The following is a 14798-nucleotide window of genomic DNA, read 5'->3' as shown; positions in this document are numbered from 1 at the left end:
GATGGTTGCAGGCACAGCCCATGGACTAGCACTGTGATGCTCCTGCAGAAGGCAGACAGCTCTCGGTAGCACAAACTGAGAGCACTGAAGAGACCTCAGGGAGCTGCTGGGAATAAAGCTCATGCTGTCAGGCAGCTTAGGCGCTGGGTTTTATTTGTTTGTCATTTTGCAACTCTGCTTCCAAAAACTACAAATGAACATTTAACTCATTTAATCCAACTCGTTCCTTATCTTTTAGCCTTGCCTGATAATACTATGGTCTTTATAGTGGCTCTTTCCCACAGAACTCCTGGCTGCAAGGCTGGAGGCATGGACTGCTCACCGTGAACTGCAGGCACTGGGTATGGGATGCAGGACACGAGGTTCAACCACAGGGGCAGGGATGGCAATGAAATAACAGTATGTATCTTAGAGGATAGACATGCCCCTTGCAGCTCTTTCTGATCAGCCTGGTGGTATGGAGAGCCCCCACCACTCTACATACCCAATTTCCTTTCGTTCAAATATGGATTTCCACCACTCTTCTCACAGCATTGTACACTACAGCCCCACTCCTGGGTCACCTATGAGCCAGCATGTGGCTCTGGAGCCAAGAGACCCCAACCTGCTCTGCCATCTCCTTCTCCAGGACTCTGCAGCAACATACAGAGGACAAACACAGCAGCAGGACTTCCCCTTGTCTGAGAGCTCCTTGGCTCCCATTCCTCTTGTTTCCCTTTCTCAGCTGCTGCCTGGTGCTAATAGAATTCCTGCTGCTCATGGCTACTACAGCACATTGCAGCTCCCTGAGCTGCTCTCACTGTGCTGAGTGAGCCTTGGGGCAGCAGTGCCCACCTGGCATCAGCATGGATGCAGCCGTGGTGCCCAGAAGGGGCTGCTCCCTGTCTGCCAGCAGTGTTAGGGATGCTGGCCTCACAGGTGGGTCAACCAGCTTTATGGGCTCTGTGTGCTGCTGCAGCAGAGCTGAGAATCTGGCCCTTGCTCCCTGCCTGCCTCACCGGGGACTCCATCAGTGTGCTGTTTATTGTTTCTGCCGGATCATTCATGCAGATGTTAATGAATGTGAGACCCAGCTTTGCTCCCAACAGAGTCCCTTCCACACCTCCCCCTGTCCAGCCCTCTGTGCTGGAGTTTCTGTTTACAGTCCTGCAGGGAGTTTCCCCTCTGCTGCATGGTCTTTGAGCCCCCATGGTCCCAATTCCTGCTGCCAGCAGGCTTCCACACCTCCTTGGTTCCTGTAGCTGGCCAATGTCACCTCCAGCTGTCCAAGTCCCTTGCTGTCACCATTCCTTCCCCAAGCTCCTCTCTTCAGCTTCCCCAAACTCCAGACCTGCTGGTTCTCCTGTCCATTAGTTTAAGAATACACCAGCAGACCTACCTCAGCATCACTGTCCATTCCTTAGTACCATTTTTACCTAAAGATATGAAAAAGAAACCAAGAAACTAAAGCCAGAGGGTCAGTATAATCAATGGAAGTCACAGGGGTGTGACCGTGGGATGTATTGGTGGAACAGCATCACAGCACTGAATGGTGCCAGGTACAGTGTGACTGGCAAAGCCCTCCTCAAGGGACAGCAGGAAGGGAGGAAAGGGCATTTCCCAGAGAGGTCATGAACTCCGCTGGTGAAAGGTATCTGAATCTCTGTGCCACATGGAGAAAAACTGTTTGTGTAACTTGGTCAGAATCAATGTGAGCAATCATAAGCAAAAATGCTTTGACAATGGCTCTGTGCCATACATTATCCTCTGTGCTGTAAAGCTTGTCCAGGCCAGGATGGAGCAGTGGTGAAGAAGGGCACGGATGGCCAAAGCACAAGCAGATGCAGCTACTTAATAGGAAGAGCAAAGTGATGCCAGGACCCACCTCCTTCCCCCAAAACCTGCAACTGTGCAGCAGCCTCTAACTGCATCCCTGCATTCCAGCAGGGAGAGCACCTCAGTCTTCTAGCTACTGGGAAACACTGGAAGTGCCTGGGGAGTGGCAGTTGGCACAGCCCAAACAAAAGAGCATCACTTACCCTTCCAAGAGAGCCATGACATTCTTCCTGGGTCTCCCAATGTTCGGCCCATAGAGGTTTGCTCTGGAATAGGTGCGGATGAGCTGCAGCAGGCTCCTCAGCTGGATGTAGTCCTTTCCCAGCTGGCTGCCATTCACTGAGCGGCCAATCAAGGTCCGGTAGTTATTGGGCTCTGGGAAAATAAGAACAGATGGGCAAGGCTGTCACACAGCTCCTCAGATCAGTCAGCAGCACAGAGCTGCTGAGCAGTGGATGTGGGCTGTGACCACTCTCCTTTTCCAGTTGTACAGAGGCTGTGGGGCTTCTCCTCCAGAGCGAACCCCTTTGGCTATGGGCTGGGTGGAGACCTGCACCTTGCATTACCCTCCTGTGTCCAGGGGGTGCCCGCTTCCCCTGGCACTGGAGCTGCTGTTCAGGTCCATGCAGCTGCTGCTCTGCCCACCCCAGGACCAGCTATGCCACCCCACAGCAGGAGCCATCAAATCCCTCTGAACATACATCCATAGTGTCCTGGGACTCACAGACATACTCTTCCTAAAGAGAACATCTCTCAGCATTCCCAGGTCTCCCTGTTCCCACACTCACCATTGCCCAGCTCCCAGGAGATGTTGTATTTCTTGCTGGCACTGTACTTCAGCAGGCTGAGTGCATTGGAGCTATTCCAGGAGTTATTGGGATTTCGGCGCAGAGCATTCAGTGCAAAGATCAGGTGAAGGCCAGAGCAGTCAGCAAAGTTATAGAGTTTGTCTAGAGACCTGGCTGGGAAGAAACAAAACACAGCTTGTAATTCAAATGAAAGCCAGTTCCAGGGAGGTTCAAATGATCCTGCTGTCCATCAGATCTCAGCTCCTGTGTGGATGAACTGGGGTCAGGTGCCATCCCTGTGACATCTGTAACCACAGAAGCGCACCTGACCTTTGAAACTGGGATAGGATTCCAGGCATGGGCTAAATTCCTTCCAACATGGAACTTGGACACTCTCCACAGCTGTGTTGAAGCTAGGGACAGCATTACCAGAAACAAGAGGCTTTATAATGTCTCTTTTCATCTGCTCCTGGCAAGGAAATATCAGCCTCTCCTGAGCCCATCCCACCTGGCACTGCTTCTGGGGCAGTGCTGGGGAGGAGAGGAGCTGCAGAAAGAATCGCTGGCTCAGGGTCACCTCGTGCACATTATGTCAGCACCATGGGTATTGCTCTTGGGTCTTGGGGTCATCGTTGGCTCTGGGTCCTGCCCTTGTCCCCAGCCTTCCCAGAGTGCTGACAGCCATGAAACCCCAGGAATGGGGAGGCTGAGGGCAGGCTGGGGACTATGGGGCATTGAGTCCTGGAAACAGCTTGAGCAAGCAACCATGCAGCTTGGCAGCACTCACATGGTGTAAGGAGATGCAGCCACAGGAATGTGTCAAGAACAAACCATGCTTCACCTGACCAAACAATTGCACCATAGGTCTTATACCTTGATGATTTTTAAGGCTTTCGACATGATTGCATATCAAGTTCTCTCTGGCAAGCGAGGTGACTGTGACCTGGACTGGGCTGCAAGAGGAAATGCGCACATTGAAAACCGTTATTGGTAATCTGATGTTCAATGGAAGAAACCCAAAGGGTGTAGGCAGCCTGCCCTGAATCTTCTTACACTTTGCCAGTAAAGAAGAGCACAATCCATACATCAGAGCTGCTAGGGCACTAAGGTGATGCTGTGCACCTCCATGGCCAATGGAGCTGAAGGGGACAGCGAGGAGGCACAGCATGCGGCAGTGTTGTGCCACTACTGTGCCACACCACATGCAGGTGGCACGAGAAGCACTGCGATGTGTCCTGGTCCCTGAGAGCCACAGCAAACGTGGAGCAGCCCCTGAGGTCTGAGGAGAGTAAACTCATTTCTAATGCAGCACATTAGGAGGCTCACAGAACTCAGCTGAGTTGTTTATTAGATTGCAGCAAAGGCCTGGGAAGACGAAAGGAAAAATGTGGAAAAGAAATTGCTAATCCTCGTACAGCCTTTTTTTTTCTTTCTGTAATGCTTCTGGTTGTTTAAGTGAAAAGTAGCCGAGTTAGATTAACCTAATGCATTCATCCCACTGGCTCAGGCACATTAGCTGGTTTTCTGGATGCTTAGTGGATTAGAGACAGATACAGTTACTTAATACTCATTTACTTCAGACCCCCCGGCAAAAAGCTGTGCTTGAAATGACATTTCTGTGAAGGGGATAAGATAGACAACCCCATGACAACAGAGAGACAGCAGGAAGGTGTCACCTGCAGCTCCCCTGATAAAAATGAAATCTTTTCACCAGTGCAAAACAGCCGCAGTTCTTAAATGCTACAGGAGAGATTTTGTTTCTCTTTAGGAATCTCCTTAGAGGGATGGGAATTGATTTTCCATGCATCGACCGGAGGAAACAAGCTGCCTGTTCACCCCAGCACAGGCCCTGCCACTGTGAAATTCTATTTTCCCCACGACACTTACTCTGTTTCTGTGCGCCTGCATGCAGAGATGCCACGTGCATTTCGTGCTCTGCCACGACTTTCCAAGCTGGAAACCACCATGGGATGATGCAGAAGGGAACCACCAACCCTAACAGGAGACCCTAACAGACTTGATGCCCAGCTGGCACCAGCTGCCCACCCACTGTGCCCATCTGATGTCTCCATTGTAATCAGCATTGAGGTGGAAAGAACCCTGCCACGGGTCACTAAACCACAGCTCAAAGCATATTGTGAAGGCCCTGAGCAATGTCCAGCCCTTCATAAGTACAAACAGGGCCCAAAGAAATTTGCTATAAATATTTTACTGCCATGACTAGGGATGGCCACATTACTTCTGAATAATGAGAACATGAAGAATCGCAGTATTATTAACAGCTGGCTAAAACTCACTTTGAATTCTGGATAATTGCACCGTTTTTTCTTCATCGAACACAGAAAATCTTCCAGGAATTTAACCTTTCCCCAGCTAACAGATCATTAGGCAAGGCTTTCGCAGAGCTTTTCAATAGACAAAGCCATTGTCGTAGCAGAATGAATCTTAATAGAGCAGAACTGGATTTATACGATGCTCTCACTGCCCCTTTTCCCCCTCCACCCACTGCAGGCACACATACTCAGAGAGGGAATAAAGCAAATAAAAGAAACCCATATACATTAGCATAAGAAAAAGCAACAAAGCACCGACTTTAGGGTGTGTAGGTGCAAAAACCAAGGCAGAGGACCCAATTAGCTGCTATGATGGTGCACTGGAGCCTTCCTCTGGAAGCTCACACCCCACACCCGAGCACTAGGAGAATTTAAAGGCTGTTTGGGTCTTGTTGATTCTTTACATCCTTGCTTTTGGAGGCCTGGACACATCTAAAGGGTGATAAATAAACCATAAACCATACTACAAGGCATGGCCAGGTGCGGTGGGTGATGATCTGCTCACATTCCGGCTGCTTGCATGGATCTCTCACCCTGCACAGAGGGAGACAAAAGACTTCAGAATGCAGAGATGTGTCTGTGTGGCCACAAATGATGGTGGGACTCATGGGGCAAGTATGTCCTGTGGGATTGTTTCCTTTTTATACTGGGCTGAATTTTAACATTCTCTGAAAGATGGATGGCACTTAACTCAGCAGCCTGCCAACACAGAATCTGAGGCACATTAAGACATCTCTGGCAGTTTAAGATAATTGCAAAGAGTTTCCAGTCGTCATTACTGAGTTAAACGTTATACTAGAGACTTTATAGGGAACACAGCCTGAACTGCCATTTGGTTAGAGGGACAGCTCAACAGTCTTTGGGTTTGAAAGCCTTCCACATTTTTTATTCAGCTTCAGGAATCCTGCTTTGGCAGGGTGAGCCTGGAAACCCATGTGCACACTGAGCGGGAGCAGGAGCCGGGGTGGTGGGGCACAGCACAGCATGTGGGGGCAAATGCACAGCAGATGAAGCCTTCTGTTTCTAAAGCAAATAAATGCAGTTCTAGGAATAACGATTTCAGCTAATTGCAGGGATCGCTTGATTCAGCTTTGCCCATAAATTCTGCCTGCAGCATCCCTGGAGCTCCTCGTGCCAGGATTCTCTGCCCCTAGAGCATCCCACAGGAGATAGTAAAGGGAAGGGGTTGGAAAAGAGCTGACAAAGAGCAAACAGAAGGCCAAAGACAGCTCTGCAGGGAGGGGGCAGAAAGGGTGGAACAGAGTGTTCAGAGAGGAGATGAGTAAGGCGGCTGGGGAGGGCGATGAATGGAAAAAGAAAGGTATTCCCACAGCCAGAGGAACAAGTGGGCACATGGAAAATTCACAGACTGCCACCATTGTCAGCTGAATCCCATTTACACTGTCTCTTTCAGGCTGAACATCCTCAGAAAACCATGTGTGTGGCAAGGACTTGATGTTTTCTTAGCGAATAAATATGAATCAGAAGATACACAACAGGCGATCAGAATAACACCAGACCCAAGGGACAGGCTGGCAAAACTAGCCTGCAGTCTTCCCACGGCTCCTGTCCTCAGGCAGGACAGTCAGAACCCTCATCCACAATGTGCAGAGAGCAGCCTTCATCACCACCGATGAATCAGAAGCAAAGCAGCATCCCACTCTGCCCATATGCACCATAACTGGCCAAGGGAAGGCTTTCTATATAATTACCAAAGTTGGAAAAGACCTCCAATTCCATTCTGTGTGCTAAGCTGACCCTTCAAAGCTGCTGCTAAAAGCAAACTGTAAGGCTTTGGAGGCTACCAAGAAGCCTACACAGTTGCTGGAAAGTGCATTCTAATGATGACCATCCCAGCTGGGAAACTGTTTTGTTTTAATTCAGTCTTTTGAGACATTCTGCTAGGCAGTAAAACCACATTGTGTGAAGATGCTTAAGGATTTGAAAGCAAAATTGCCACCACTAGTTTTTGCTGGCCTCAGACCGATGGGCACTTCACCTGAAGTGCTCCCTCTGCCTCATCAAGATCCTGACTTCCACCAAAAGGATGGAGGTGCACAGTCCCATCCCATTGCTCTGCTATGGCACGCTGGAGGTCTGCTCTTAGCAACAAGAAGTGCTTTGGCAGAGCCCCACGGTGCTGTAGGAAGGGGATCTGCTTTAATCCCATCTGAAGAATACCTGAAAGTTGGAGGAACTGGCTTTAATACTGCCCGTCAGTGAAGAAATGCCGCGTTCCGTGTGTTAATGAGGAACTGGATTTCGCCTCCAGCTGGATGACAGATGGGGGATCTGGGGAGATTCCCCCCAGAGTACCGAGGAGGCCTTGTTCCAAGGGAATTGTCATCATCCCCGGTCTTTATGCAGCTCAACATTGACCCTCAATATTCATTCAAGTCTTTAACTTGATATTTTATTTCATTGCCAATCCAGAGGTGATTATGCCGACCACGTGAGCTAGGTTCAGCCTGTAGCTCTGCTGTACAGAAATAGCAGTCTGGGGGCTTGGTGTCAATCTCTCGCCAATAAGGAGCTTGGCTGACGGCCATGGATTGTGGGCTGAGTTCCCAGCTGGCATATAACTTGGAAGACAACCACGAGGTCTGGGTTCAATATCCAATTGCTAAGGAGTCTGGCTGACAGCCTCATTTTGTGGAATGAATCCCAAATTAATATAATGCTTTTGATACCAGACAAGGGGCATGGCCCGCTTCCAAATGCTGTAAGGGCTCAGATAAAAGCTGTAGGCATTGGGTTCAGCGTGTAAATGGTACCGAGGTCGGATAACAGTCAGGATTGGGATTAATCCTCAGATGGTGAGAAAAACGAGTGAACCCTGAGCTCTGCCTTCGAGCAAAAAGGAGCTCAAATGAGCAGAATAGCTCTGTTTTCCATCCTTGCATGGTAAAGAACTCACAGGACAGTAATGGTTTCGAGGAACAAGTGTAAATTGACATGAAGCTTCAGAAGAGGCATGGGATCTGGGTTCAATCTCAAAGTGCTGTAAAGCTGAGATAATGGCCAGAGGGGCAATTTCCAAGCCCTCTGTTCTAGCCTTATGCCTGGACAGGAACTGAGATCACATTACATCTAGGAAAGATGCTTTCTTCTGCTGCTTAACTTGGACTTTTAAAACACTTTCCCTTTTCAACCAGAATGAATCAGACACCATTTGAACTCTCAGAGATAAACAGAGGTGGTCAAGAAGGAGTTTGAACAGAGCAAGGGAAAATGAGGCTGTGATCACCACCTGCTCACATGCACATTGCTGGGCTTCAAACACGGACAAATTTGATGCCGTATCCTCTGCCTTAAAGAAACTGCAACCACAGATTGGAAGTAAAGCGTCCCAAAACAGCCTGTAAGAAAAGCAACTGCACCTTCCTAATAACCACGGGTGCAAAAGACAAATGCCACCAAAGCCATTCTGTGTCACTGAGCGCTCACAGCCCACAACAAAGCCACCTTCACCTACACAGGGAGCGAGCGAACACACCGGTGCTGGGAACGTAACTGCAGATACAACCCAGCTCTGCTGCCAGAACGTTTGCTGACAGAATGACTGTTTTATATGGCTATAAGAGCAGCTATAATCGCAGCTGTCTGAAAAGCAGCAAAATCTATGATGTGTGTTTCTAAATCCAATGACAGCTGGCAGTGCTGCGCTGCAATTCCTTCTTTTACACAGTTTAGCTAAAACACTTCTCCGCGGATCACCCCAATTTATCAACAAACAGCAGTTTCTGGAACAATTTAAAAGCATTCCCAAATAGGCAAGAAGTGGTCAGCTCTTCAGGCACTCAGCAATCTGCAAGCTCCCAGGCAGGAGGCAGCTGGGACGGACGGGAGGCAGATGGGGGAGAATAGGGCTGTAGATGGCACTGCCGATGGATAGGGCAACAGCAGAGAGTTACTCAGAGGGGAAAGCATGGCAGCTGAAATGTTTTAAAGCTATGCCAAGGTCCAGACATGAGCCATTTCTGCACTGCCAGGGTTTGGCGTGGACAAGACACAGGGTGTGCATTGTGCCTGTCCCCCACATCCCCACTGTAATGTGCACAGTTATTCCACGGTGCTATTATTGTTAGGCTGCATTTTTCTTTATAAATGCTTTTTCTTTTTCAACAATGCTAACGCTGCATCAAGAGGATGGGCGTTTTCAATGCTTTCTTGGAAAAAAAAAAAAAGAAAAGAAAAGAAAAAAGCAAGCTGTAGCATAGGCTGAGCACCATCCTGAGCACAAGCTGTGTGGCTAAACTGGAAGGGGAGTCATACAGGTACAACGTGTGTTTCTAACACCTTCATTTAATCCCAGCGCAAAGCTTAACCTGGTCAAGCTGTGCACCCAGACCACCTGCTCCTGTTCCCAACATTACTATCTTTCTTTGCTGCCTGATCCTCCGTCACGCGGCAGATGCACGGCTTCCTTTCTGAGTTGCCTTGCACAGGGACGCGAGCCAGACCCACCCTGCAGCACCCGCAGCGCCGTGCGCAAGCTCCCTGCAGCCCCACATTCATAAACCATGAGTCAAATCCCCCAAAAATACAAGACCTGGTTTGAGCAGAACTTTCCTTGCCTTCTCTTTGCTAAAATTGAGGGTGTATTGTAGGACATCCTTAAGCTTTTCTACTACCACAAGGGCTAGAAGTTGATACACAGCAAAGCGATCTCCTTTTTTCACTGGTTGTTTGCATTGGGCTCACATCCCCATAGGATGCATGGATGGCGTCCCCACGCATACTGAGGAGAAACCCAGAATGCAGAAAAACATCAGATTGTGGGTCCGGAGCACCGTCCCTCCTCCCTGGGAGGAAGAGGGAGCGACCAAAGCTCTGTGTGCACTTTGTAAACTGGGCATCTGGTATTTTTCAAAACTCTGAAACATTTTAACAGAAAACTGTCCTGAAGGAAAAAGAAAAACTACAAAAAGAAAAGAAAAACCCCCAAAAAAACCCACACACACCACCCCACCAAAAAAACAACGCATAAAACCGGAAATGTTTCAATCTGAAATCCTTAATTAAAACCACACTCTTTGGTACATAAAGGAGGAAGTTAAAAAAGAAATGTACTTTTGCACATTACAGACAGCATTATAATAAACACGAAGCACTGCCAAGAAAGAGGCATTTTCAAGGCTAAAGTAGATGCCTCCAGCTGCACTAAAATAATGTCAGAGGGCTTGTCCATATTACGAAGTGTCATTGCATTTGAACGCAACAGCGAACAACCAAGCTGGATGGATGGGGAGGACAGCAATTATTGGCGCGGCCGACAGCGCTGTGGCAAGGACCAGAACCCGCTGGGGTCTGTGAACTCCTCTGCCTTCCCACAGATCCCAGACCCTGGTCTTAATCTGTAAAATATTTGAAGGAACTGGCCGCGGCTCTTCCTGCTCCTCCGTTCCGCACGCGGCTGGGCTCGGCAGATACGGCTCAGCTGGAGGGACCCGTCTTGGCAGAGCTCTCCCGGTTGATCTCTGGGGAATCTCGTACCAGAGCATACAGGGTGGGGTCCGAACCCGACTTTTGAGGCATGAGCAGAAGGCCGGAAAACGCCGGTGTCAGAGCCTGACGGCTGCACGAGGCAGCCGGCAAGCACAAAAGTAGTGCAGAAGTCAAACTCAGCGCTTGGGCAGGATGGAATGGATTTCTCGTAAAAGTATCCACCACTGGCTTAAAGTCTGCTGCACTGAAAGCAGCCTGGCCCCATAAAAATGTCACAGATACTACTTAATGTCTGTGATCCAAATAAGCACCTGGCTTCCAATCCAGACTTGCCCATTTCGATCCCAGCAAGCAGGTCTTCCTATATGTACCACTGCCAGGTGGGATTTTATTCCTTCTGGGTGGCTCAACTTTAAGATCAAACTATATCTAAGTACATTTTCATTAAGCAGCATTTTTGTTTGCAGCTTCTCGGTATAGAATCATAGAATTGTTAAGGTTGGAAAAGACCACTAAAATCATCTAATCCATCAATCCATCCCCACCGTGCCCACTAACCACATCCCTCAGTGCCACATCTCCATCTTGAAAACCTCCAGGAATGGTGACTCCATCAGCTCTGCCAGTGCACAACCACTCTTTCTGACAAGGAATTTTTCCTACTATCCAACCAGAATGACTCTGGTGCAACTTAAGGCCATCACTTCTCATCCTACTGCTGTTTCCTGGAAGAAAATGCCGACTCTACTTCACCACAGCCTCCTTTCAGAGAGTTGTAGAGAGCAAGATGGTCTTCCCTGAGCCTCTTCTCCAAACACAACAATCCCATTCCCTCAGCCATTCCCCATGAACCTCGTGCTCCAGACCCTTCCCAGATTAGAGGTCCTTCTCCAGACATACTCATGTGCCTCAGTGTCTTTCTTATGTCAGAACTGAACACAGCACTCATACCTTCACAGCTTCCAAACTCTCAACCAACCTGTAGTTATTTGCTGTCCTAACCAAGTCATGATAACAAACCACAGCTGTGTGCGATTCTTGGTGTCTCATGAGACAATATTGATGTTCAGTATCAAGGGAGGCAAAGAGAGGATGATGCAGAAAGCAGTGAGGAAGGAGGGGGCACCAGGGTGATGTCTCAAACCCAGCAAGAAGCTAAACCTGAAGGGAACCCCCTGCAAAAGTTGCTGGGTGCCCTCTAACAGAGGGCTTTGAGTAAGGGATATTGGAAGAGAAAAACTCAGAGAGAGAATAAAAGAGTAGGGATATACTGTGACCAAAGGTCTATCTAAAAGTGCCAGAAGAATGAAGAATAACCAAAAAGACTTTAAAGCCCTCATATAAGCCAACAACATTTACTTTCACACATGCTTCATGGGAAGACGTTGGAGGGGAATACTGATATGAAAAGATATAATTTGCTGGGGAACAGGAAATAGGAAGGCTGTTTTTGTACAAGGAATAATTTGGGCTTCAAAAAGAGATAAGAAACAGACTCTTTGCATGTTACCAGGAAGAGAGAGAGAGACAAGAAGTGTTCTGCTAACCAGAAATGAGGCATGGACAACAGCTTTTTGACCATCTGACTAAAGGAGACAAATAACTGGAGTTCATAGGAACAGGTCATTTTAATTACCCTGGCATCTGCTAAAGTTTCAGCCATGCCAAGCTGCTGGAACGCAAGGGGAAAAGCTGCTCTGGAGATGGGGGAGAGGAGCAGGGGACGGCATTTTTCTTACTTGGTTATTCTTGATATAGAATGTTGTTTAATAGTCCAAAGCTGGAAGCAAATTGGAGTGAAAGTGGTTACAAAACCATAAAGCTCAGCAATTTAAGACTGTGAAGGAACAATAAAAACGGATTAAAGATAATGTATTTCAAAAAACTCAAATTTGAACAAATTCAGGGCACAGGTCAAGAGGATCTCTGGGGAAGGGAGTTTAAGACAGCATTTCCCAACTAGTGAGACGTGGAGAGGCAACAGCTGTGCTCTGGGTCCAGGGAAGAGAGCAGTAAGAGAGAAGCAAGAAAACACCCTGGAAGTACAAATAAGAGGAAGAAACAGGAAAATATCTACCCATAACTCAATGCAAAACAGTGAGCAACGTATTGACATATGACAGCTCTTTGCTTTATTTTTCATAGGGATAATTAACTGTGACATGGTTGTTAATCACAATAACTCTAAGTGTGAAACAGAAGCAGATTTGAAGAGGAAAGGAACAGATGAATTATGATTTAGGAAACCTAAACCACAAGGCACTCAGTTATCACTATAACGTCTGTGTGAAATCACTTTGCCAAATACAGACGTTTTGTATTTAGTCAATACATACTGTTTTCTGCACATTCACTGAGAATTTTGCTTCCATAGGCATTCCCTCCTGCAGTAACGCTGCCCTGTTTAGCCCTTTGCTCACACGGCTTTGCCCCTGCTACACCTGAGCTTTACTGACTGCTTTACTCCTCTGGACACAGCTACAGTTGCCACACCAGTTGCCAGCATTTCAGGGGTAATGCATCTCTTCCAGCTTTACAGCAATGGAGATGCCCTCTGAACTGCTTTCCCTCATCATTTTATGGTGAAGATCAAGCAGGGCTCCTTGTGAAGCAAGAACCCACAGTGGCTGGGTGAATGAACTCCATAGGGGCTCTACGTCTTCCTGTCTGCTGGGAGAACAGCCAAAGCCACCAGCCCTACAGATACATGGCCTTGGATGGAATAGGTGCTACGCTTTCACAACAGTTCCCCTGCAGCCACTGCTGCCAGCACAACTCCTCCGCATCAGTTAGTGCTGTGGAGATGGAGGGGTGCTTGAGCAGCCTGCCAGGACGGTAGCTCCAAAGCCCATCCATCCATTGGATAAACCTCATGGCTAGAGATATCCGTTAGAAACATGGAGCCATGTAGGAAAAGCAGGCAGATGGAGCGTAGCTCACGCGCGGCGTGCAGGACTCAGCTAAACACACAGCAAAGGCTCCGCCGTGAGTTACAGCAGTCAATGAATGGATTTAGATGCCAGAACTTACGTTAGCTCTTTTCCAGAGAGACCCTCTGTGTGTTTCTTGCTACATATGTGCCCAACTGCCGAGCGACCTACAGCACTCTTGTACTACCGCAACACAAATCCTCCGACTGAAAATACATCATATTCTGGAGCTAAAGAGTCATATTAAAATCGAGTAGATGAGGTGCTGGATTAAGCTAATGGTATCATTGGCTTGCCTTCTGGGAAAGGGATCTGAGATTTTCGCAATGTACTTGTCAGATTTTAAACTTTCTCCACTAAACAAATAACCACCGTTAAGCCTCTGAAAGGGACTTTGCCCCCAGCCAGAGGAGATGGCCCTCAGAGGCAATTCCTTGGGATAAAGGCTGATCTAAAGAAGCACATTTTCTCAGGGTTTAACTGAGAGTACCTCGCTGGTTAAGTAAACCGTTATCTTTCTGGATACGGCATAATCTCCATTGAAAAATAAGTGGATGGAAAATAATAAAATCAGCTTATTAAAATAAATTCCCCAAAATTGCGTGCCAGTCTTTAATTAAATAATTCCACCTGAGAAGCCCATCCTTTCAAATCATGCATGGGATCTGCGCACTGGCTCCCACCTTGCCTAAATGGGAACCATGTGGATGGCATTAGGAGAGGGAAGTGCACGGAAAGGTGAGCCCAGCGAAAGGAGAAGAACACTCAGTGGCATGCTGGGGAAGATTAAAGGATGACAAAAAAAAGAGGAGAGCTGAAACTTTCTGACAGCAGAGAATGGGCAAGTATCTGTACATGAGAAAGGCCACAAGCTTGTTCTGAGTGGAAAGAAAGGTGATAGAAGTTGGAAGACTAGGGCTTGTCCTTGGAGGAAATGCTTCAAAAACATGCATTTTCCAGCTAAGCAACAACCTTATTCCGTTTTTGCTGTGGATGTTGGAAGCCTGATCCTGCAAAATGGGGCTATCTGTGCATTACTGTACATCTCATAAGCATTACACTTTCAGAACTGGAGCATATATTTATCCTCACAGTGCTCAGAACAACAGATTCTCACTTGGATTTCAGGGCATCTCCTCAAGCCCTCAGTCTGCAAATTTGGCATAAGGAATTCCCATTTAAACAGAGATTATCAGATAAAACTGTAAACCTCAAAGCAGGTTGTAATCACCGGCCTGGGCTTTGACATGCTCTTGTACTACTAGATCAGCACCAAGGGGACAAACCAAGCAGGAAGACTGAAACCAGGAGGCAAGGCCAGGCACCAAGATCATCTCCTGGGTAGAAACCCAATGGAACTGAGAGGGTCCCGAGGGTGATGACATCCACCCCCCTCCTCCCAGCAGCACTGAGCCCCAGGCCACCAATGGAACCTGGTGGCGAAGGGCTGCTCAGCAGTTCAGCAGCTTTGGGCACAAACACTG

General features: G+C 47.9%; 1 protein-coding gene across 12 annotated transcripts in view; it reads right to left on the bottom strand.

The window, feature by feature from the left end:
• Positions 1–14798, bottom strand: part of HPSE2 (heparanase 2 (inactive)) — an 85538-nt gene that overhangs the window by 20956 nt on the left and 49784 nt on the right. For 11 of the 12 annotated variants that reach the window (XM_072339980.1, XM_072339982.1, XM_072339973.1 and 8 more), the window contains 2 exons: positions 2604–2777; positions 2019–2190 (listed from right to left, as the gene is read on the bottom strand). In XM_072339980.1, coding sequence (XP_072196081.1) covers positions 2019–2190; positions 2604–2777 — 346 coding nt within the window. The remainder of the gene's footprint in view (positions 1–2018; positions 2191–2603; positions 2778–14798) is intronic. The other variant, XM_072339984.1, reaches the window with a different exon arrangement.

Source organism: Excalfactoria chinensis, chromosome 6 (assembly GCF_039878825.1).
Source record: "Excalfactoria chinensis isolate bCotChi1 chromosome 6, bCotChi1.hap2, whole genome shotgun sequence".
Lineage (NCBI taxonomy): Eukaryota > Metazoa > Chordata > Aves > Galliformes > Phasianidae > Excalfactoria > Excalfactoria chinensis.
The sequence above is the reverse complement of the archived record's forward strand: the minus strand, read 5'-3'. Positions and strand labels throughout refer to the sequence as shown.